The following is a 25,545-nucleotide window of genomic DNA, read 5'->3' as shown; positions in this document are numbered from 1 at the left end:
ATTAGTAAAAAGTCACTGGTTTTCACTCTGAGCTGTGGGAACGAATAGTTTGGGGTCTGTTTGTCTCTCAAGCATTGCAGCAAGATCTGCTTTTCTTGCCCGAAAGAATTAGAAATGATGTTACTCTGCCAAACCTGGTTTAATTCTTAAAGAAATCAGTTGCCATTTCAGGATGCTGGTTTCAGGCTGTACTTGGAATTCTAACGTATACCAGCCTTTTAGCTTTAGGTTGATCTGATTAATTGTGGCCTACACTGAATATACAGCAGTATTGGCCATCTGCAAGAAGAACGGAAGGAGGAAAGGGAATGATTTACACGTGATAAGTCACGCTGGGAGAGAGCAAAACTGTAGAAGTAGGATTTGAAGTAGATAATAATATCTGTACAATCAAAACCCGGAATCAGGTCTCCCAAGTAAATTTTGTATACTAGCAGCTGGTCATTGCTTTCTTCTTGCTGATGCTAAATCTTGTTATACTTGGGGATGAATCTTTATTTCATTTTTTAAACTAAATTGGGGATTCTCTTTTTGAGATTAGGGCACAGAATTGAATTATTCCGAGAGAGTTTATCTAGTTGCTAGCAGAGAGACTTCTCAATAGAAAAGTTTCCACTGACTTCATTAGGCAGCCGTCAGATTCCCTGCCTCTGGGCTCGGGGAGCGAGATAAGCCACAAGCAGTCAGTGATGAAGAACTTGACAAAGTGACAGTCAATGTTCCTGTCGCCAGGCTCGACGTGAGGTTACTGGGTACAATCCCTGTCCCTGGGACAGCTTCCCATGGTGGCCTATAAACTGGGAGCCGCCTGCGCTCTGCCTGTTCGGCAGCACCATCGTTTCCAGGACACTCTGCTCCCTCAGTACCTAAGTTAACCTTTTTATGAAGCTTCTCTAAAAATAAAGAACTTCTGATCTAAGACCCTTTACGTCTTCGTAATATATAGGGCAGTGAGCTGAAATCTGTATAATGTATATATTAATAGCTAACACTGGGTAGTTCTTTCTATCCCAAAGGATTCCAAAAGCCTGCAGAATAAACACTTGTCAGGGGACAACTGCAAATCAAGGAAGGGAAGAATCGGTCAAATCACAACTCATGGTAAAATAAGACTGAGATGAAGGCATTTGGGGACTGGGAACAACATGCTGATTTTGTATTTTTGAAAAAACACTATGATTTATTTTACGTGTGTGCAAGACAGAAAAGACATGTCGTGTGTATTTTAGTCTTGTCCACAAAATCCATATATATCTCATGGTATTCGATATATTTACTTCATGAAAAGGAAGATCTGAGTTGATCCATGGAAGCTTTGAACAGGAATCTCCAGGGAGGGTAGATTTTTCAAACCTGAAATTTAGACCATTAAGCCTGCAGGCCTTGCACATTACGCGTTGAAAAATGCCTCTCCTTCTTTGCTCTCCTCCGCGATTTTCATAAGTATGCATGTTATTAGGGAAACTTAGACAAATGTTGATTGTGTAAAGCAGACGGACTCCTCAGGTTTTTCATGTTGCTGCTCAAATTAATTCCAGCAGCCCAAGCTACTTGCTGAAATTGAGGATCCGCTTTGGGGGCGTTTGGGAGGGCGTAGTGGGATGCTTTTGTACTGCAATTCACCCTTACCCCAATTTTCCAAGCACCATAGTAAAAGCATCTTGCGTAAGGCACGTCACAGTAACAAATTATGTGTAAGATGGTGGATGAGCAATGTTTTTTTGTTTTGTCTGTGCATCAGCATCTCCACAAATGTCTTTCCTTCTCTGCCCTCAGCACTTATAATTTACATCAGAGAGCATTACGCAAGGTTTGCATTAGGAAAGGTTGGATATTTCTTCCCCAGCTACCATCTGGGTAATCTGTCTGATCCTTCCCCAGATTCTAATTTATCAATGATAGATTATATGAATTTCAAGGCTAGGCAGTAGCAGAGGGACGTTTAGGGGTGGGAAAAAATTTAAACATTATTGCATGCTATACATAGCCCGGGTTTTGTAATATCAGAGAGAGAGGCAGAAGAGATTCGGCCAGTTAACCTAATAGCACAGCTGGTAAAACACTGGGGGGTCTGGGTTAAAACCTTAGCTAGGTCATTAGTTTCCATCTTCCCCAAAGCTATTCACATTGTGAAGAGAAGCAGTCAGACAAATAAACAGTGAGGAGACTGTAAGCTAGATATTAAAGCATAATAAGAAAATACTTTAAAAAAAATGAATAAAACTGATCCAGTGTTTTTTCTTAAACAGAACGTAGATCCTTTTATGAAAAGGAGAAATACTGCAGTGATCTTTGCAGGAAGCCCCAATTTTGCAAACGTGATGTTTTTCATAACTGCTATTTCACATAAGCAGAGAAACATCCTTTGTTGAATGGATGATTTCTTTGAAGAAATGTGGTGGTGGTTCTGCAGATATTAGCAGATGCCAACATGAAAATGTCCAGATACTAAAGGGACCATGTCACTGTTACTCTGGCCTAGAGAACTTTGGATGTTTTTAGTGGCACCCTGAGGGACTTGGAGAACATGACAATGTTTTATGTGGGCTGAAGAAGAGCTCAATGTAGAAATTAGATACTTTTTTTTTTTTCATGGTAATCAAGGAAACGATAAAGAACTTCCTCCTAAAAACTCTTCGGGACTTTCTAAAAAAATAGATTATTAAATAAATGAGGATTTCAAAATCCTTTTTTAGCTTTTATATGAGCAAAAATCTTAATATTGAGAAGAATATTAGCCTTCTTGTTAGAGGCTAAAGAATAAGCCTTTTCATTTCTTCTATGTCACTGGTCTCAGTACATTTTTTTATGCTGCTACCTTTCAGTTGCCCAAGTTGCTTGTCAGCAGAAGTGTTCACTCGGTACCAAGGATATCAGCAAAGATCTGGTGTATTCAATACCTAAGTATTACCTGTGTCAGTGCTGCCGCTTGGGAGACATCTAACAGGTTCATACCAGAGCCAGTCCAAAGATACTGTATTGGTGCAGTGCTGTAACTTAGCTGTGCTAAATATGGATCAGAATCTTGTTTGCCATCTGTCTGTGAAGGTGTTTTATTTATTTGATTTTTTTTTTTTTTGGCAATTAACTGGAAAGAAATATTAAGAAATAGTATTTGCATCATCTAAATGAGGTTCACACTGCAAACTGATCTACTCATGATCACCAGCCTGTCTCACTGTAGTGTGTATTACTAAGTCCGATGTTCCATGTATGACAAACATAGGTTTCATATGTGCTGTCACCGGTCCAGCTGGGCATCTTTTAGTAAGGCTGGCTTCTGGAAAGTGAGAATAAGAGCTGAGGAAAGTACATTATCTGGAACGTAAAGAAATCTTGTGCCTGCTTGCTCTAGAGGCCGGGTTTCTTCTGCCACCCACATGGTTTCACTTGATTTACTTGGGTTGTGTTCTGGTACGTGGGTTAGACCTTCCCTAGTTTCTTCATTGCTGTTATTTGTTTAGACTTGTATAAAATTTTTGGCTGCTTAGATTTTTTCCAGTATCTGAATCTCTCTCCTTGTGTCCTTTTTAATGTATATTTTAAGTAGCACCTTGGGGAGGTACCGTGCCATTCTTTGCCAGCGACAGTAAGTGGTTTGTGACCAGGTAGCGGTGTCCCCCCATAAGCAATGGCACAACAGTCTTTTCTTAGCTCCTACAGTCCATAAGCTGCTCATCTCCAGATCTGAACACACCATTTGGAGATGTTTGTTCCAGCACCATCGTCAGTCTGAGCAGACAACCTGGTTGCATATTTAGGGTCCTGATACATCAGTTTTATGTGAGAGTAACGAACTCTTTCAGTTACTAAACCACTTCATTAACGTGTGAATTTTGTTCCATTGGATGTTTCCTTGCAGTGCTCCGAGGCGCTGGCTGTGGACATGTTTAGCTGGGCAAAAACCCAGACGTGGTTCACCAGTCCAAAGACTTCCTGAGCTGTCCTTGCCGTCTGAGACGGGTGGGCCAGGGTGAGCTTCAGTCCAACTGAGATCTTCCCGAGCCTCCTGCCATGCTAGCAGGGTGCCAAATTTTGTTATATCCGCAGCACAGAAGATTGTTTTTCGTTTCACAGAATGACATGGGGTTGGAAGGGACCTCTGGAGATCATCTAGTCCAACCCCCCTGCCAAAGCAGGCCCACCTAGAGCAGGTTGCACAGGAACGTGTCCAGGCAGGTTTTGAATGTCTTCAGAGATGGAGGCTCCACCACCTCCCTGGCAGCCTATTCCAGTGCTCTGCCACCCTCAAAGAAGTTCCTCCTCATGTTTAGATGGAACTTCTTATATTCAAGTTTGTGCCCATTTCCTCTTGTCCTGTCACTGGGCACCACTGAAAAAAGACTGGTCCCATCCTCTTGACACCCTCCCTCTAAGTATTTATAAACACTGATCAGATCCCCCCTCAGTCTTCTCTTCTCTAGACTAAAAAGACCCAAGTCCCTCGGCCTTTCCTCATAAGACAGATGCTCCAGGCCCTTAATCATCAAATTGTTGAGCTTTACCCTGCCACGTCTGTCTCAGTGTTGTTTACCCGTGGACGAGCTGCATTTGGGAGGCGCCGCTTTAGATCTGTCTCAGTTCTGTTGTATTCTCTGGTGAGAATCCTGAGATAGTGAACGCAGCCCGTACGGCTGTCTGAGGGAAGGAAAGTCTGCCAAAAACCGTGTCATGGGTGTGCAAACATTTGCTCTGTTTTCTCAAGTGTATTGGCCAGTGCCTTGCTAACATACCAAGCATTGGAAATTTGTGTGATTCCCCAAAAACCACAAGTTTTTCCTTTATAGGTAGTGGAAAATACCTCCTTTCACATATTTAAACTTTTTGAGCTGATTTGTAGTAGATAATTGTATGTTATTTTTCTCTAATAATTTGATGATTAGTGAGCACCTCCACTCTCTTTCTGCTTTTCTTATTCCGTGAATTTCTGAGTAATAGGCCTGTCTTGCCCCTGCTTTTAGCCTCTGCCCTTGAACAAGGGGAACTTCCTTATTCCCAGAAGGGTTCCTCAGTTGTTTTGCTCCCATGCTCTGTCACTAAGCGTGCCCCTCCAGAAAGAGCGATAGCCTGATGTGGTTTTTTTTTTTTACATAAGTTATTTTTTACAAAGTACCTTTGCGAGTTGTACCTTACCTCTTTTTTTATTTATCAACCGTGTAATGTAACGACGACCTGCTATCGCCGTAAACTCCAAAGTTTGCCTGAGCTTAAAATGAGTAGGTGTTCCACGTGCTTTCAGGTTTAATTCATTCATGAAAATCGATGCACTACTCCTGGCTAAGTCAAAAGACCTCGCATCGACTGTGGCTTAAGTGAGTGCCAGGAGACGGTTGCTGTCAGTCAGCGGTGAGGCAATAACCTGTTACTTTGCGGTCACTTCCTTTGTCTTTGAACTCCTACTTTCCCGGAAAGTTTTTTTCCTATTCAAGCCGCCACGACTTTAAAATATCAAAAGAATCCCATTTCAGATTTTACAGCAACACCCAGCACATTCGGTGGGTGTTTTTCGCTAAGGAGAATAGTATTCAACAAACAGGTGATTTTGTATTGGTCAGTGTACAAATCTAATTAAGACAACCTTAGCGCGTAATTTCATGAAGCTTTAGTAATTTACTGTTGCTTATCTGGTTTGTGTGTATACATGCATAAGGGAAAAACAAGATTTTAAATGGTTTACAAAGGCATCATAAATGGTATTAGCTATATGATGTATATTACCAGACGTTAGTACTGTATAGGACAACAGAAGCTTCATTTTTGTCTTTTCCTTTATCAAAGGAGCAGAAATACTGCTATCATAAGCATTACACGTTTTGTATTTTTTCTCTATGTTTTTCTAAAAAGAAAGAAAAATATGCTGCTACCTGACTATTTTTAAACCTTGTATGCATGTTCTTTTTGAAGATGCAAACATAGGTTGTTATTCTTAGGGGGTGATAATTGTTAATAGTTTGCTACTGTTTCATTTAGAATTAAAAAAATGCAAAGATGAGTCTACAACTTTAAACTGGGTTTTAATACAGGCAACCATTCTTCAGGTACATAAATGTAGTATAAAAAATAACTGAAACGGAAGAGAATACTTCTGGCAGGATGACTATATTCAGCTACTCCCAAAATAGCTTAGTTTGCCAAAATCCACTCAAGTGTTTATTCAGTAAGTAATCTCTTGTTGTGATGGTGAGTAAAGCATCATCTGTACCTCTTTTATCACTAATATTAAGGGAAGGGAGTAGATTTGTTCACTGATGAGCGTGTTGCCATTGCACTTTATAAAGGCTTAACTCATAGCTGTTTCCTAGCAGTTTATTTAAAAGACAAAAAACCCCACCTTGTTGTCACCGAGGTTGACATGTCAGAGGCAGTCTGGCTGTTGAATCACTCCACCGCCTTTACTCCTGTGCAGCTCTAATGTAATCCTACTTCCCTTCTTGCAAAAGCAAACTTTATCTTAGATCTAATTTTCTGGGAAGAAAATTTATTTCTTTTTGTATCGGTTATAAAATGAAGTTGAACACTAGGGAAAATGTGTGTAAATAAGGAAAAATGAATGTATGCCAGCTGCTCCCTTTCATTTCTGATAAGATTTCTAGAATTGATGTTGTTTTCTCTTTATGATGCAAGAATGCTAATGTCTTGACCAGGAGCCCCTTTTCTCTCTAAGCCATCTGAGCTTTCTGCAAATATTTGAAACACTTCAAACTCATGCACAGATCTCTGAAGGTTCACTGGGCTCTCACTGAGGAAGATGAGGATAAACTCCTCTTTGTTGTAATGGAATCCAGACCACAGTAAAGACCTGATCTTACCTTCTTCTCCACATCATATCTATAGCTGAAATGACTCATCTGCTCTCTGGAAGGAAGTTGGAGCATGACTTATTTTAAGGTCGTGCTTCAACACACCATACAGACAGTGATGGAATATAATATGGCACAGCTGTTCTTCCTGGAAACAGGAAGGAAAAAGGAAAAAGGCTTCCTTTTCCTTATTTCCTTACGTGTCCATGCTCAAGAGAAGATAGCAAAGCCAACCTCATTTGAGAGGGATCTCACACCCTCTGGGATGATGAAACTCATGCCTCCCATCAAAAGCTGTTAAGGAGTCTGTTCTGTTCTTGCAGTGTTAATCAACTTCTCTGTAAACTAGGAGCAGAGCATGAGTTTGAATAGTACCACGCAGTTATCTCTTCTGTTGAATTACTGGTGTGCCCCATGGCATGGTTTTGGCCGATGCCCGTGAGCACTCCCTGAGCTGCAGCCCAGGGCACGGATGAGGCAGCACAAGGGGCTGGGCACAGGAGTCATACAGATAGGACTATCAGGATTGAAGGAGAAGGTTTAGCTGGATGGACAGGAGCATGACACACCACTCTTCAGGCCAGGGAGTGGTCCTGGCATGTTTTATTTATGACTGTACACATAGCCACGCAGTCCACTCCACAGCATCAGAAACAGATTAGGAGAAGTTCCCTGAAGAAGAGGTTATTTGAGTGGAAACATTTATTTCACTTATTACTCTAATCCCTTCAGGAGCCCTTCTGACAACAGCAGAGCTGGCTAAAACTGATGTTCTCCATGTTCTCCATTAGATATTAGTCCATGTTCTCCATTAGATTCAACAACCAGCAGTCTCTCTGCATCACTACTGGAAATCACTACAACCCGTACAAGCGATAGCTTTTCAATGTGTCATCCGTCCTTGTGGTGTTACGAAAAGTACTGCCTGCAATAATAACCGGGATGAAAAACCTTTATCACTAGCACAATGTTTGGAAAGTTATCTCGTATAGATTAAAAGGCCCACGGTGAACAGAAAACCCTCACTTCTGTACTAGATGCAAGAGTAACTTTACTATCTTTATAATAAAAAACTTAGTGTGACCAGTACAAAATTTTTCATTTAAATGGATCCCACGAGTGTGATATATATGGTGTATGTGTGTCAGGAATGTGAGCATTTATTTCATACAGACATACGATTGTATTAGGTTTCTAAATTAGTTACAGCACTGTCGGCAGAAGGCATAGGCTTTGTAATAAGATTTGTGCTCAGAGTGGAACTATTTTAAAAATCGAGGGGTCTGTTTCAAAATAAAGCTAAGAGGAGAAGGTCATACGAGCTTTCCTTTGCAGAAGCATGGAGTTTTCCAACCGGTACAGGACAGTTTCCAATCCGCTGTTTTAGCCATGGTTATTTGCTGTGCCAGTGCCTGTGGTCCAGCTTCCTCCAGAGCGGGTGCCAGGCTCTGACTTTGCAATTCATGTGTGATCAAACCCCTTGTCTTGGGGCTTTCACAAAGATCAGGAAAACTCTGTGTGTATTCTGCCAAACCTTGCAGTTATTAGAGTTTTAGCACGTTATGGGTTGAGTTGAGTTGAATTTCATGTTCATAGCATGAAAGAACTGGGCACAAGGGTGTGCAAGATCATCTCAGCTCCTGGTTTTTCTCCTCACAACCTGCAACATTGACCTTGTTGTCTCTCTGGTTGGGTTTTAGTGGATGGAGAAGTATGCTGTATAGCGAAGGTTTGTGGAGGACTCAGAAACTGTTCAGGTGTTTGGACTCAAAGCCTGATCTCTGGTAGAGTACACACCACCTTTCATTTCTGCAACGTGGATGCTGTCCCCTTTCGTACAGTGCTTTGTCACCAGTGTACAAACAGGGAGGCCGACCCACAGAAAGGCAGGAAGGTTGTTTGCCCGCTGTCACCTACTGTGCCTGTAACATCAGCGCTAGCGTGAGAAACTTACTCTGTCGAGTTCAGGACGTGCTTCTTGGGGCTGTGGTCCCCACAGAGACCTCTGGGCCACCTGGTCATGGGAGCCATAGCACCTCGATGTTTTCAGTTAGGAGTTTGCTCACGTGTCTGTATGTGGCTCAGAAAAAATTAGCTCTCTTCATTAATCAGGTGTTGAGCATTCAGTCTGTGTGATGTTTGATGCTAACTAGTAGGAGGACACCCTGACCCTTTGGGATAGTCATCCTTCTGCCACCTCTCCCTCCTCCTGTCACCCGCTTCTGTCTGTCCTCTTAACTTGTCTTTGCCCCTCTCTCCCCTTTTCTCTTTTTTCCTTTTTCTGATCTTCCCTTCAGCAGAGTCCAGTTGTCCACTCACTGTTGGGGGTTACCTTACCTTACCTTACCTTTCTTCTGTTCCCCCCTCCTGTAAGGAGAGGCATCACTAATGCTGCCAAGCAAGGTGTCTCTTGGCTTTCAACCTCGTACCTGCCACTAAAGCTAACGGAGGGGAGGGGAAACGGGCACCTTTCATCAGCAAGGCTTCAGCTCTCTGTGGCCTCAAAGCACAGAACCTGTGCTAGGACAGGCCAAAGTGCAGACTTGCTTCTGCTCGTTGGCCCACCGGGCAGCAGCGGGAGGTGTCTCCCACCTCACCGGCCATGGCTGAGCCCCCATCGGCCTCGCCGGCAGCAGCAGAGCAAATTCTGACCTTCAGTCCGCTCGCGTTTTGCCTCTAGAGAAACGGGAAGGTGAAATTTAATATGCAAGCAGAAGAGAAAAAAGAAAGCGATTTTCCTCCAGAAATCAGACCTCACTGACTCCTCAGCACGTCCTCTTCGATGCTGAAAGCAGCACTAAAACCTTTCAGGTCCCTGCATAGACCTTTCATGGGCAGGGGTTGCAGGATTTTTCCCAGTTTATCATGAAAACTTAAAAAAAACCCGCCGCAAAACCCTCTTTTTCTTCCATTTCATAGGCTTTGTTCTGTTACTTTACTGAAGCATCTAGATTTTATAGCATTTCACTAGGTCTCTTGCTGTAGCTTTTGAACCTTAAATGAAATTGGGATTCATTAATATCTTTACGGAAGTGAAAAAGAAGAGGTTGTCCCCAGGTGTGCTGGGGTCAGACCAAAAGAAGGACTTAGAGCATGAATACACACCAAAATGACTTCTTTTTTTGGGCTGGTATGACTAGTCTTCGCATAAAGGGAAATTTTAGCTCCTGAGAGTTTGTGCACAATAGGAATATTTACAGTGGATTTCTATATGCTGAAGTTACACATTACGAGCAACCTATAATTTTGGAAGTTATGATACTCACACCAGAAGTCATCAGGCAAATTCCCTAGTACTTATTAGGTAATGCAGATAATCGCCTTTAATTTTTTTTACCTAAAGATTAACTAAAGAGGGTTGGGTTTTTTAAATGGCAAAAACTTCTTAAATAAAGAACGGTTACCTGAATATTAATCTTTGCTTTGGTTCTTTTCTTCCCTTCAGGTTTTATGGCAGGCATACAGAGGAACCCTCAAATGTCACAGTATGGACCTCAGCAAACTGGACCTTCCATGTCACCACATCCCTCACCTGGAGGCCAGGTGCATCCTGGAATCGGTAGCTTTCAGCAGAGTAATTCAAGTGGTACTTATGGGCCTCAGATGAGCCAGTATGCACCACAAGGTAAAATGCTTGCTGGTAATATGTATGATAATTTTTATATATATATACATTTATATCGTGTATGTCGGTAGGTATGTGATTTCTTAAAAACAAAACAAACCAAACAAAAACTAAAAAAAAAAAACAACAACAAACCACAACACCCTCCCCCCAACAAACAAAACTGTCATTCAGAGGTGCAGCTGCACCTTGTGGAAGAAGCTGCTTCTGTTACTAGCACCTTTCTCTGTATAAAAATAGTGACCTTAAATTGGGCAAGGAAATGATGAATCTGTTGCATTGTCAGGGCCGTTGTTTAGGAGCCCAAGCATCTCGTCTCTGCAATGAGGACGCATTTGACCAAGCATGGAATAAGGGTCTCGGCACCAATCCCAAAATAGGATTTCTTTTCTTAGATGGAATCTCAAGGCCAATCTTAAAAGGTGTGGTGACTGTGAGGGTTAAAGTCTTCTAACGAGCATAATAATACAGTGGCTACTGTGGGAATATAATATTGAGCTCTAATGCATACGGTTTGTGAATCTTAACTAACCCTTCAGACTGAGAGACAGTTCCTTTTATTTTGCTTGTTTGACAGAATTGTTGGAGGACTAAAACAAAAATAGAATACACAATTTCTGCCCCTGGACAACCTTGAACTTGTCTATTGTTTTGCCTTTAATGGATAACCTTTATAAAGTATGCATCTCTTAAGGGGTTTAATGAAGTTGAAGTCAAGCCACAGAATATATAAGGGGCAGTATTTTCTTTAGAGGTACATAAAGAAGCTTTTCTATTTCAGCACTTCCTACTATTGCTTTCTTACTTAAAGTCCTCAAAAAGGATTGGAGCCAGCGATGGGAAATTCTGTAAGGGCGGGCTCGGTGGCTCGCCTGTGCTAGCAAGGATGGTTATTTTCGTCTCTGGAGTTTCTGAGAACTAGTTCTGATGTTTGTTTGCAGGGAGCCTTGCTGCCATGCGCAATGTTCCTTTCTGTTTCATCTCTGGGTCACATTTGTTGTAGTGTTCTGAACACAGGGCTACAAGCCAAGATTTCCCAGTTTCTAATTTTGGCTCTGCCTTTTACACCATCTTTCAACTTAGGCAAGTAGATTCATTTCTCTGCTTCGCTTTCCTTAACCGTAAAATGGGGCTAGTAGTGCCTTATAGCCATGTGTGAAGATTAATTACCTAACTCCAGTTGACTGGTGCTTTCCTTTTATTTGGAAAGCATTTTGTGGCCATAAAATGCTGTCCAAGTGCTTATTTTTATCTGCACAGTGAGCAACTAGCTTAACTGGTAAAAATCCAGTGGATTTATGATGTGCTATCCTGACTTCCAGCTGTACTGCTGCTGCTGAGATTCCGAACCATGGGAATAGTGGGTGTCAAGTGCAGTAAAACATTAGCCATCCACACTGATTGAATGGAAAGGTTTTTGTACTAAATCAATGCATTTAAGTAACACGCCGAATACTACTTTCTTTTTTGCTTGAGTTCAGCAGTTCTTTTCCTCCCTCTGCAGATGAAAGTGCCTATGTAATGATTTTATGGGTCGCGGTCAGGAAGAAACGGCTATTAAAAAGTGAACTTGAGGGGCAGGAAGAAAATGAGCATCATTGTCATTAACAGGCCGTTTCAGAAGGGTCTGGTGAATAGTGTGATGGATGAAAAACGTGTTCTTCTGCCAGCTCTTGGAGAGTACCGGTGATCCCGTGCACTGGTCATCGTAAAATTAGGGGCCTGCAGACTTTCAGCTCTACAGGTAACAAATAGGGCAGAAGAATACTACATTTTCACCAGGCTAATGTGGCCATTAATAAAATCTGGGGATGAAGATGGTGATATTTCAAAGTCATGTATTTACCTGGATTTAAGTTTTTAATAGCATTTTTCATTTTTAATGAAAGTAATCTGTAATTGCAACTCTAAACATACCCTCTTACAAAGCGCAATTATATGCCAGCAATGATGAATATATAATAATGTTACCTCATTTGCCTTTTATTGCCAAAATAACAAATATATTAAAAATTACCTGGGTTACAACCAAGTTCTTAAATTATTAAACTAAAATAATTCTCAAGGATTTTATTTGCTTTCTATGTTTTGTTCACATAGGTCTTCCTCCAGAATATTGTTAAGCATAGGCTGAGTTTGACAGGACATGTATTTCCATATATGCATCAAAGCATTCTGTGACATTAAGCTTTTAGTTTGAATGCTAGATTTCACTAGGTGCTGTCCTGAAAACCGTTACTCAAGGCTGGTGTCCTTTCTCTGCGGAGGAATTGCTTACCATACGAAAGACTACACCAGTAAGTTTGGGAAGAATTATTAGCCCCCAGTTCACGAGAGCAGAATGATCCATTTCATGCATATGGTTGATTTATTTGGTTTTCATGTGTTTACATGACACTTAGGTCTATAATAAGAGTAGAATATATTTTCCCAGGAAGCAGTTCTGTACTGAGGACCTAGTCCAATCCTGTGAAACCCTTTCCTACCAAAATAAAAAATGGCTTTGGCTCCACATTTCTGTGTGTCTGTGATACAACACTGAAGCACACAGTACAGAACATTAGTTTTAATTTTGCATCAAAATCCAGCATTTTCCTGTCCCCAATGAAAAAAAAAAAAAGCAGAGCAAGAATGGAAGTTGTTACTGAAAGAAGCAGTCTCTTTGGTTTGTATTTGGACAGCATCTAGCTCGGGGGCTAATGAAGCTCTGGTCTATGACCCGAGCATCAAACTGCTGCCACAGCAAAATGTCCCTTAAATGCACTCTGGAGAGCAGTCGGATGCTGTAGTCAGTTGGGTCTTTTAAAACCGAGGCAGAGAAAAACTTCCTGTGGATTAGTAAAACATATCAGAAATGCATCCCGTCTGCCTAACTTTTCTTACTCAAATCACCAGTAAAACTGTTCTGTTTGGGCATAACAAAGAGAGCGACTACTGCTGAGTATGTTTGAACTACAACCCCAGAACTTCACAGTAAGTTTAACCCCCTTTTGTCTGTAGTAAAGTAATATGAATTGAGTATTTGTGCTTTGTAATCTTTAACGTTGGGCTCATTTCACAAAAGCACTTTGCTATCTAGCTCCCACTGATTTTAATCCTAGATTTTAATTAATGCGGTAGCATCCTAAGGATGAGCTGCCCTAAGTGTCTCGAGAGTCTGGACCTCCAAATCCAGACCCACGTATGCAGCAGCCTGTGGAGTTAAGACTTAAATATGAACTGTAGCTGCTGAAGTCCCCTAGGTAAAATAGTTTCAGAGGAACTCAGAACAACAGCTTTAAATTGTCTGTACAAGAAAAACTTGGTGGCTAAGTGAACATGTAAAAAATTCTAAAATGATTTTAAGATACTATTTTTAATACCGTGAATCTGACCTGTGTCTCTCAAGCAGAAAGCAAAACTCACAGGTAGTTCTCAAATTTCCCTCTTTTCAGCTTGCCTAAAAATGGCAAGATGTCAGAGCGCTTTGTTCAGCAAACCTGGACAAAGTGGACCAGAGTTTCAGCAGTAAGTATGAACATCTGTCTTTGGCAGGTTGTTACTAGGCTTTTTTATATTTTATCTTCATTATACTTTTTTTTTTTTTTTCTTCCTGATTCCAGTTACTGCTTTGGTTGTTCCCATGTACTTGAGTTGTCGTCTCTCTGGGTGCAATTCTACTCTGCCGAGGGGGAGTTGGAATCAAAAATTCCACGGATATGGAGGGGAGGAGTTGTTCAGTACTATTGTACAGCCGCTGCTGCCAGGCTTGTACCCACTTGAAAAGTGTGGGCTCTTGGACTTGGCTGCCTGACACGTCCAGCTGATGTGGGCTGGCCTAGCATCTGCTGCATTCATTGTGTTTAATGCTGCATCCATCTGTTTTCTGTCAAAGCCACTGCCAACAAATTACTAATCTATTAGAGAAACATGGAAATAAGATTGCACTCCTCATTCCTGGCAATTGCTCTTGTATTTTGTTTGGCTTTTATTTTGCCTTTTTTTTTTTTTTTCATGGTCTGGGAAAGGTATAAGAATAGCTAGTACTTGAGGTATTGAGGAAATGCTTCGGGAAAAAAAAAACATGGAAAAAACATTTAAACTTGTTTCCCTTACTGAAAAGATACCACTTCCCCATGCTCTTGGACGTGTATCCCTGGAGATGAATGATTAGGAGCTATTTTAACTGAACCACATATTTTTATGGAGAAGATTTCGCTGTTTTTTTCTGTGTTGTGCTTATGCTGGAGAAGCCAAAACACGAAAGAAGAGATTTTTTGTCCCAATTCAAAATAGCATCAAAACAGCAATAGTGTTTAGTATTGGTGTTTGCTCCTCCAAGCATGCTGCTGAACCGTACTTTGTGGACCCTGACTGACAAAACACATTGGCTTTATGTAAATTGGACTGACAGTAGCTCCCAGTGATTATGGATATCGCGTCTGCTGGTCTAGGGAGGGAATTTGCTTCACTTTGGGAAGCAATGTTACTAATAGCATGTCCATAAAATGTGTTAATCTTTAAAAGCACATATACACCATCTTGCTGCATTACGTTTTTCTTGCACAAAACCACTGGAAAACCAGAGCAACATCCGAGTGGTGTGTTGCACCTTTAAGCAGAACAGCATGAAGCTAATGAACCCTTCAGTCTGTGGTCACGTATGTTGGATCAGAAGTGTGGCGTGAGCAGGTCTCACAACCAGAACTCTGGCTAGGGGCGATGGCTCGCTGAACAGAGAAATGGTCAGCTGCCAGCGGCCAAGCCTAGAGGAGGAGGAGGAGGAGGAGGAGGAGGAGGAGAAGTGACAGGGCAGCCTGAAGTCAGCATAAAGCTGAGTCTGGAGCCTTTCATCTCCGTTGAACCACATATTGAGGATCCTTCCGTGAAGACTGCCAGGCAGAAACTTGGTTTCTGAAACAGAAGAGAATTGTCTCTCCATTTCCTTGGGAAGCGTAGGTCGCACGCGCTCTCGCTGAGGAGAACTTGTAGCAGAGTGAGTCAGTTACCAAGTGGAGAGGAGGAGAGGATTAACCAAAGCACAGCAGCAGGAGCATGTGAATTAATTATGTCTGCATTCAAATGATGGATGAATATATTTATTTTAAATGTAAACAGGAGTTGCATGCCACTGACTCCTCTGCCTGGTAGCTGAGGCCTGAGGAGAAACGTGGCTGATCTCCATGTTCAGAGGAAGAGTCCAAGGGCTGCTGCCTTTGAACGAGCGTGGGAATATCTGAGAGTAGTCGGGAAGCTCTGCTCTGCGGCATCCCACAGGGAGGGAACGGGTCGTGTTTCCACTAATCTGGATGAGATGGAAATAAAGACAAGTCAAAACTGATGACTGAAGTAGTGTAATGTGATCCGTTTCCTAAAATACTTTTCTATCATATCTCCACCTTTTTTTCCTCTCTTTCTCATGCTGCTTGGGTGTATTTCTGTAACACTGAGTGCTACACACTCACTGGCTTTTTCTTAAGCTTTTAACAGGGTAGGAGAATCGGCCCTCAAATGAGTCAAGCTGCTGCAAGTGGAGCAGTTTGCTCCAATGACAACGTAGATTGGGGTCAGCCAGGTTTTCATGCCATCCTTCATAAGGCACCTGTTTATATTAGCATCTTTGTACTGTTGCTGATTACTCTTGTAATACTAGTTTTCCCAGAGGAGGTGCGCTGTAAGCTACCACCCCTTCTGCTGGAATAGCCAAATTTTGAACTTAAGGCAGGAGGGAGCGGGAATGTGTCTCGAGGCCAGCACCCGTCCTCACTGGTCCATTCCAAAGCATCTCTGACACAAATGGGCAGAACGGTTAGAAGAAAGAAGCTGGTGAGAGTAGCCTGTTGCTGAAATTGCAGAAAGATGAAGAATGAGAAGATGAAATTACAAAAATAAGATTCTCCCTTGAGCTTATGTAATGGGTTTCTTACATGCCACCTATCTCTTTACTGCGTGAGGCGGTTTTGTACTGTGTGCTATGTTGTTAACCCTCTGCAGGCTGTGCTTTCCTGTATTTTCTGTTATCCTATGACATATATTAGGCAGAAAATGTTTGAGGGTACCTGAAAATCAAGTTCATGGTATCATTCAGGTTGGAAGGGTGTTCATGAGTTGTTCTTGGCTGACTTTGTATTCAAATTGGGGTCAGATACAAGATCAGAGCAGGTTACTCGTGGTTTTATCCAACTGGGTCTTGACAACCTCCAAGGAAGGAGTCTGCACAACCTCCTTGGGCAGCTTGTTCCACTGCTTGTCTGTCCTCGTGGTGAAAAAGCTGTTCTGACTTTGAGGCCAGCATAGCTCAGTTCGGTTCACGTGTGTAGGTTCTGCAGCTGCTGACTTCCTAAATAGAAATATTTGCTCAAAAAGTTAATGTTTTTCTCTGTGCTTTTTATCATTTTGTTCAGGAAACTACTCCAGACCACCGACGTACAGCGGCGTGCCCAACACAAGTTACAGTGGCCCAGGACCTGGCATGGGTATAAATGCCAACAGTCAGATGCACGGACAGGGGCCAAGCCAGCCTTGCGGTACCGTGCCCCTGGGACGGATGCCATCAGCTGGGATGCAGAGCAGACCGTTTCCTGGAAACATGAGCAGCATGACCCCCAATTCTCCTGGCATGTCTCAGCAGGGAGGCCCCGGGATGGGCCCACCCATGCCAACTGTGAACCGTAAGGCACAGGAGGCGGCTGCTGCAGTGATGCAGGCTGCTGCAAACTCCGCTCAGAGCAGGTATGCCTCCAGGTGGAAGGAGTTTAAACCAGTAGGAATGTTTTTCTGTCATTTCTGAAGTAACGGCACTGTATAGGTGTGTGCATATGCATTTATACATGTTCTGTCTGTGCCCTTATCTCCGTGAGATGATGATGTGTGGGAAGAATACTTTTCCTTAAACGTAAGGGGAAGGCATGCTTTTGTGCATTTGAGTTATCCTCTCGAAAAGCAGCTGTGACAATGGAGATGACAGCCACTTCCAGTTTGGTTCTTGGCACTGTAGGCTTTAGGAAAACCCACAGGGTTGCAGTGACATTAGGAGTCGAAAAGAAGCTCTCTGTAACTTAAAATTAATTAGCTGGATATATATATTTTTTATCTCCAGTAGAGAGAGGGCCAACATGTCCTTGGCAGCTTGCCCCTGCCAGAGAGTAAGGAATCTTCTGAAGCTGCCCATCAGCTCTTCCATTTACTGCCCACGTTGTGAGCAGCAGCGCTGGTGGCAGCTCTCTTCTGCGGGATGTTCTTGTTCCTGGGCGGGCATGCGGAGGGGGAGAGGAGGGCAGGCTGAGGGGAGCAGCTGGAGGGAAAAGGCATAAAGAGAGGCATAAAAGCAATCTGTAGTTATCTGGAGTTGATAACTGCCACTTATGCGTCCGTAAGAACCTGTGAACAGGATTGTAGAGGTTGGAGCCATCATCTGGCTTCCTGTCTTCCCTTCAGGCAGCATAACTGCATGATGCCATTTGTGCATGGATTTTGGCAAAGGCACTTTTCTGTCCATGGTTATTCTTAAGATGCCTGAATACTTGCAATGAAATCATGTTTTCTGGGAAGTTTTTCAGATGAAGTAATTTCCACATTTCCCTGGACTCAAGTAACTCAAGTAACTGTATTTATTATCTTTTTCTGTTACAAGAGGTTCCATTACATTTGAGAATTACACAAAGTTGGTTGCACTTTCTGGTAAGCATATTTGTATGTGTGTATTAAGCATCTTGCATTTACTGTTGCATATGCATACAGAGATGCACATATACACGTACAGGTATTTTATCATTCAAGACCAGTGTTTCCGGACAGTAGGGTTGCTCTAATTCCAGGGCGCAGTTTAAAACTGGAAATAGGAAGCTAATGTGTCCCTGCATCTGTTGCTTTCTTGTTTTGTGAGTTTGGAAGGCAGGTGGCTTCTAGTGATAAGCGATAGCAAACTCTTAAAACAATAATAGTAAATTTAGTGTCTTTCGTGTCCTTTTTCAGTAAAATAGAACTGCACTCCCTTAAAACAGACCGTGCTCCAGCAGATACCCGTGAACCAGCAGTCTCTTGCTTGTGTTGTTTGTTTTAACAGACCTGTCTAGTAGGATTTACGAAAGTCTGCTTCTGTCTCTCTGGTTTAGGCTATAAGCTGATAGGTCAGGCATGAAGGAATAAATGGGCCATCACTGCAGCTGCAGGAAAACTTTCTTTATAATCGTGTAATGAAAGATCACATTTCTCGGTCTTTACAGCAAGAAAAGATTTTGTGTGAAGCGGAAAATATCTGGTTGTGATTCAACTTACACTTTGGGCGTAGTGTGTGGTGTTTGATCAAAAACTAGGCGAAATGATTACTGCTCCTATCTCACACCCTTCCTCCCAAGTCAGTTTTGTAAAACTGCTTTGGGTTTGTAGCTTTGCCTGGGCAAAACTGCACCATTTCGGAGCCTTTCCATCACATACTGCCCATTCGAGCAATCCAGCACCTGTGGAAGGGCTGTGCAGTCATCGAAGCTCTGTTGGAAATACTGGCAAAAGGGCTATTTATAAACTGCAAATTGAGCGAAACCTGTCACACCCCTCTGACGCCAGGCGGTCGCAAGCACACTGTTTTCCTCTTTGATCTCAAGTCAACTGTAGGGGAGAAAGCATAATGGCTTTTGGCTATTCCTGCATGTCCTCCATACTTGCATATGGAAGGAATGTACTTGACCGTATTGATCCATATTTGTGATAGAGCTAATCCAAAGAGGCTGTTCTGCTTTAGGCCACCATACATTAGGTCTCCTGCTTATCCCAGCCAGTCTGGGGCTGGCGGATGCCCCGTATTTTTCTTCACAGCACCCCAACTATGGCAATGCTCAGGCCCCTTTGATGCACCGGCCTGACCAGTACGGGTAGGTAGCAATGTAAACTGGGCTTCCTGCGGGACCTTGGCAATTTTTTTTAATGTTTATGAACATGCCATCTGGCTGCTGAAGCAATATAAAAATTATGTGAACGATACATAAATACTTGCATCATAGAAGGGATTTTAGTTTTTTGTTTTCTTTTTATTAATGCCACTGTGAGAGTAGGATGAAAATCTGGATGCCAGTCGCTCACACACCTGCATGGCTTTTGGCATGGCTCTGTCTCCTTGTGCCCGAGAGGGAAATGAAGAACCTCATCACTGAGAAGGAATGAGATCCCTCCTCCCCCTGACCCAGGCATCATCTTTCTCCCCTCATTGATGTTGTTCTTGTCTCGCAGCGGTGCTGTGCTACCCCGTCTTCTTGACTTGGTGGTGGGACTGTCATTGCTGCCTGGGCAGTGACCTCCAACCCCCAAAGTGTGATCCCTTTCTGAGAGGTGGTGTACTGCAGGAGTGATGACAGGGTTTCTTAATGGGAATTTCAGGAAAGTTTTATTACACTGTAATTGAGCGTGCATGTGTTTGAAAAATTTCAGTTAGTCTGTTGAACAATTTTTAGGAGAGTATCCAGTGCAAAGCATTCACCTGAAATGCAGCTACTGTTTTCTCACCAGAGTCCTTCGCACTCTGATTTCTGTAACCATACCATAAATCACAGCACCAGGAGAAGGTATCTACACTGGCTCCCAGCCTGTCGTTCCCTCACAACCAAGTCCAACTTCACCTGAGATTCCGGTTTCATGGACTTCCCCGCCATCATGTTATTTCAGTTGTTACCTCCATAGGAAATCTGTAATACCCAAATTACTGCTGCCTTCGTGGTTATTAACAAGTTTTAATTACCGGTTTTCTGTAGCTGCTTTTGTTTGTTTATTTGTTTTCTTAATAACATCATTCATATACGTGCAAATGAAAAAGTACAAAGCAAAACAAAAAGTAAGAACACAAATCTACTGGTTCTCCTGTTCAAAAAGCAAAAATGAGTGAAATGGCAGAGCACTCACGCTGTACTCACGCTGTACTATTTTGTCTAACTGGAAGGACATCCACTGTTATATGCCAAAGTGCATGAATAGTACCCAGCCTTTTTCTTTGAATGTCTTGAGTTTGTAAGATTCAGCTGTGGGGTTCAAAAACTGTTGGATTTTTATTGCTATAAACCACACCCCTCTATGTAGAATTAAGAAGAAAATGAAATGGTTGTGTCAGAGTGATTGTTACCCAGCGGTATTTCTGTACAAGTTGGTTGTGATCCCCTTCAAGGTCAACTTGTTGAATCAGTAGCCAAGTACCAATAGGGGAGAGAAATTTGTCTTCAGCTGTTAATCCACAGAATCTATCCTTTACCAGCTCAGGAGTCTCATTTAGACATACAAAGCTGGTTTGCCTCTGCCTTGCCAAGCCACACTAAGCAGCTGTGTAAAATGAATTTAAATGGCATGCAACAGAATAAAATCACTTCCACTGGGGCAGAAAAATCAATGTTTGTTAACCAGGGTTGGATGATCAAGATCTGAGTGTCAGCCAGTTATACCTAGGTATCATCCTCAGTGCAGACCACCACCCTTTTAATTAGAGAAGATAAAATCATATAAATAAAACGGTGGCTGTGGAAGATAGTGGGTTTGCACCATTTGAATTAGCCTTTGACCTCACCTTGAGGCCAGCTCTGTGTTAAGCTTAGATACTTTCTAGAGCTACATAATACCTTCCCTGTAACCTAAAATCTTATGGTGTGCTGGTCTGTCTTGTGCATGCAGGCTGGTGTTTCCCAACTGATATCTAGCATGTCAGGCTAAAGAAAATAAAGGGGGAAGACCTCTTCATTGAACTAGCAGTATCTGTATTTTCACACTACCCAGGATGTTTAAGCTTGGTCTGGGTAACAATTTACAGCCGGCGATGCTAAATAACTCTCTAATACCCTGTATAGTCGTTCCCCTTATTTTCAGGAAGACAGTGTGAAGGAACTGCAAAACATAGTTTTCCTGTCTTGGTCTCAGCACACCCAATGACTGGTCAGGACTGTATGTTGAAGACCTATTGTATCCACTGAACTCCAAGGAAAGACTTTTCATAGCCTAGGCTGGCGTTGGCGAAGACCTCAAGGGCTGGTTCTGCTGCTGGAGGTTAGAACCCAGTGGAGGCCTCTGAGGACCAGGTGGCTCCAAAAAAATAGTTTTTTATCACATTGTAGTTCTTAGAATAATACATGTATTTCTAGTGATAGATGTTTATGTGCATACAGACCTGCAACACAGTAAGCCTTCAGTAAAAGCAAGCAATTTTAAGCAAATGAGATGGTGTTTTCGCTGGCAAATTTAGCCAAGATCTTCTAGTATCAGCCAGTTTTGAGTTCCTCAGTTTGTGGATGCCCAACTTGAAACTTTTTAGGAGTACATGTTTTCTATGAGTTTTTGTTTCCTACAGTTAAGTGCCCAGTACACACTTTTGAAAATGGATTATCAGGTTGACACCTGAAGTCAACAGACGTTTGTGGAGCTAGATGCTTGTCATCATCATTTTCGGCATCTCTTGTGCTAGCATTAAGTGTCATTCTGAGCATGTCTTCCTAGCAGTTGAATGCGTGACTGTAGTATACGGAAAGGTAAAAATGTAGTTGTGAAATAGCTGGCTTACATACCGCTAGCAGTGCAGCTTTAGGAAGATGTAATTCAGGACTAGCTGCCTGTAAAACACACATCCAACTGGACGCTAAAATGAGCCTCTCGCTGGTGCAACTGCAGTTATCAATACCCGAACTAAATACTGTAAAATGAGTTTTGATGTGCCTACATGAGGAGCAATCCTGTCTTTGAAGGCAGCGTCTTTGACCTCGGTGTACTGTACCTTAATATGATTCTCAGGATTGCACGTTGCAATTTTGTAAATTAAAGCAATTTTTTTTATAGATTGAATGAATTTAGAATTCAGTGGCATTGATTTTGGAGGGGACGGTTTAGACATAGTGGTTTATTAAACTGAGGAATTGGGATCCAGCTTAGCTATTTGCAACCTCTGACCATTTTAAATCCCGGTCATTGGGTTGCTAAATTGAGGTGGATATTTACATTATCGTCTGCTGCTCTCCGTGCCACCTGAGAAATGGTGTTCAGTCTCCGTAGTAATGTGTGGTGTTGCATTGCTTTGACATACTTTTAGGCACTCTAGAACGTGGTTCTGGTTGTAAACTGCTTAGCAGCTGCTTAGGTACTGCAGCCTCATCGTGGTACGGTCAGAAGAATTTAGGTAAGTTTTCATTCAGTCCTAAAACTGATCTATAAAAGCTGTGCTGATATTGGAGAATTTTTGTTGTACAGAGAAACGGTTGCAATTAGGGTAAATGAGTTTAAAATGTGCATTCTGTATGTCTTCTTTTTAGTATGTATGTGTATATACATGAAGCCGCACTCTTGCGCGCATACGCACAGACTAACCTTCCATCAGCACTTCTCTCCTGCTCTGTATGTATAATTCATATTCCATGTCGCTGGTGCCAGCAAAGCACTTTTTCCGTATTATTTTCTCCAACAGCAGGGTAATGCAGCACTGCTGATGGACTAGAAGGTACTGGTGAGGAAATATAGTAATGGACATGGTGCATTAAAATGTCAAAAGGAAAAAGAACGAGGCGGAAATGGGAATAAATTTTTAAAAAAGAATAATAATATAAATAAAAACCAGAACTCTTTTAGGTGTTTTACATCCTAGAGCCTGTCAATTTCTATGTGGTATTTTCCAGTCTGACCCTTTTATCTTGAAACTTGGGTTTAAAATTCTAATTGTGATTTTAAAAGCTGCAGTTATGCAGCAGGAAGACTTGAAGTGCTACAGTAAGACTCACCGTCTTTAATCCCTGGAGAGAGTATATATTTTCCATTGTTTTCCCTTTTCCCCTTAAGCTTGGAGGTGCTGTTCTTCTCTGCTGGGAAGTGCAGCGGAGTGCAGGAAGGTTAAGTACTCATTCAAGTTTCTTTGCTTATTCAAACCAGGCTACTTCTAGATGAAAGGCTGCCAACTGTGAAATCCCCAAAGTAAACTAGGCTAAGATAGGGCTGGTAGCCATAATTGGAGCCAGTGCCGGGGGTACGTTATCTATTGCCTTTGAAATAAGCCCCTAGCAGAAAGGCTCTTTCTGCTGGGTCTTTTATTTAACGTTCAGTCACTGGGAAGGAATTACTCCTGTTCAGATTCAGGCCATTCACAATTCTCCAGTCTCAAGGCCATTTCCCCTCTACTCCGCTCCTCCAAACGCTCACAGGCTTCACGTTTTCTTTCGGGATCCTAATGGATCCCCCTGAAACGGTCCCCGCTTTGCTCTCTGTCAGTGGTGTTTGAATATCCAGGCAGTACGTTTCAGTCCGTGATACTCCGTTCCGGTGGTGTGGCTGGGAACTCCAAGTGGCTGCTGTGCTTGCTCCACCTGGGGCTGCCGGCGCTTCAGTAACAGGTGGAATATTTTCTCCCTACGCCAAGTTTCGGTGTGATTCGAGGCGTTAAAGTCCAAATATTAATGCTTACTGTAACTGTAATTTCTAAGGGAGCCATTAGCCATTATTGACGTATTTCTCTTCAAAAGGACCCACGCTTCTTCCCTCTTCGTGAGAAGTAGTCATTTATATCAAGCTGATTTTTTCATTCTTTATTTTTTTGAAAGGGCACTTTCTCTCCTCATGTTTTGCTTTTCAAAGCGGAACCATGTATGGCTTTTCTCTACAATGTATTAGGAGGGGTGAAGTACAACTTAGCTTATATGTGTTTATTATAGTAAAGGGAGAGCTGGGAATCACGCTTTTGTCATTATTTTCTTTAAACGGACATGCATTTTGTAGATCAGCTCAAAATTGCTGATAAAATCGTGTGAGGATAGGAAGACTTTACATGCTGAGCTAACCAAAGCCATTTCTTGTGGGAGACTGAGAGAAATATATTTTTATCTGGAATTTTGTTTTACTAAAAGGTAAATCCATCATTTTGGAGCCCTGGATGTCACCGTGCTGCAGAGCTCGTGCAGGCAGCCAGTGATTTGGGGAGGCGGTTTTTTCTTTTTTGGTTACTCATCAATCAAGTAGACTGCTGTACGCTGTGCGTGCCATTGGAGATTAACCACGGACCTCGGGAGTCCTGCTCCTTCCCTCCTTCGGAGAGTAACCATTCTGGAATTGTGAAAGCAGGAGCCTGTTGGGAAGGCAGGGTGATTTTCAGAGTCATGAATGAGAATTTTCATTCATCTTAGAGACACTTCTAATTTGATTATTATTGTGTCAAGATTATTTTTGGCTTGATTTGGTTATTTAGGAGAGCTGTTGCCTTCTATAGAAGTGCTAATTATTTTGAAACAAAATTGCAGTGTAGGACTCTGTGTAGTTTATTAGCATTCTGCCTCAGAGTCAGTTACGTAGAAATTCAGTACCTCCAAAGCTGATCTTTGGGGCATTAAGAATCCACTACTCGTTATTGTATAAAAGTAAAGAATAAGGGAGGACTTGAGATCGAGTAGTTTTTCTTGGGTCGAAAGAAATTTTTCAGATGAGGAAACTGGATTTTCACACTGTCTTTTTACCTATTAGCCAGAAGATCTACTAGTTTAAATCACAGCACTAGTCAGAAAAAAAAAAAAAACAAAAAGCAAGTAAAAAACAGGAGAATAGCCATCTGTTCAATGAGACTCATGAAGAAAGCTAATTCCGTGACTGCTCTGTGTGATTTGGCACGTGCATTGTACCAGTACAAGGCTGTGATGGAACAGCATAAGATTTTTGTGACAGAAAGGGAGAGACGTAAAAAGTGGTAGGAGGGCTTCAGGTTTTAGAGCGGTTTTAAGGTTTTAGGTTGTTTTACAATAGTGATAGTTGAGAGAAAATTAAACAATTTTATTTTAGCAATGTTACTTGGGGAAATACGAGTGGGAAGAGACCTTTACTCTATTGATGGAGTTCAGATGGGAGCATCAGTTCTAACTGCATGCGAGTAACCTTGTAAGAATCATACTAAATGGTAACATAACAGCAATAAGACGTTTTTTTTTAATGATGGCCAGCAGTTTCACTAACACATTAAATACCTGTTGCAGTTGTCACAGTAGGTTTCAGGCATCTTCTGAGCCAAAGATGAAGAAAAGAGCCAGCTGAAACCACGCTGACACACACACCGCATTGCTCTTGCGAAACTGTCTGGAGTGCCAGAGTGCTGAGACTGATGGTAATAGTGGTAATAATAATATTGATAAACACATAACAGCTCCAGGCTATTGG

At 42.1% G+C, this 25,545-nt stretch overlaps 1 protein-coding gene across 4 annotated transcripts in view; it reads left to right on the top strand.

Moving 5' to 3' along the window:
• ARID1B (AT-rich interaction domain 1B) overlaps positions 1-25,545 on the top strand; it is a 343,106-nt gene that overhangs the window by 263,399 nt on the left and 54,162 nt on the right. For all 4 annotated transcript variants that reach the window (XM_074144442.1, XM_074144445.1, XM_074144443.1 and 1 more), the window contains 2 exons: positions 10,246-10,425; positions 16,809-17,136. In XM_074144442.1, coding sequence (XP_074000543.1) covers positions 10,246-10,425; positions 16,809-17,136 — 508 coding nt within the window. The remainder of the gene's footprint in view (positions 1-10,245; positions 10,426-16,808; positions 17,137-25,545) is intronic.

This window comes from Numenius arquata, chromosome 2 (genome assembly GCF_964106895.1).
Source record: "Numenius arquata chromosome 2, bNumArq3.hap1.1, whole genome shotgun sequence".
Lineage (NCBI taxonomy): Eukaryota > Metazoa > Chordata > Aves > Charadriiformes > Scolopacidae > Numenius > Numenius arquata.
The sequence above is the reverse complement of the archived record's forward strand: the minus strand, read 5'-3'. Positions and strand labels throughout refer to the sequence as shown.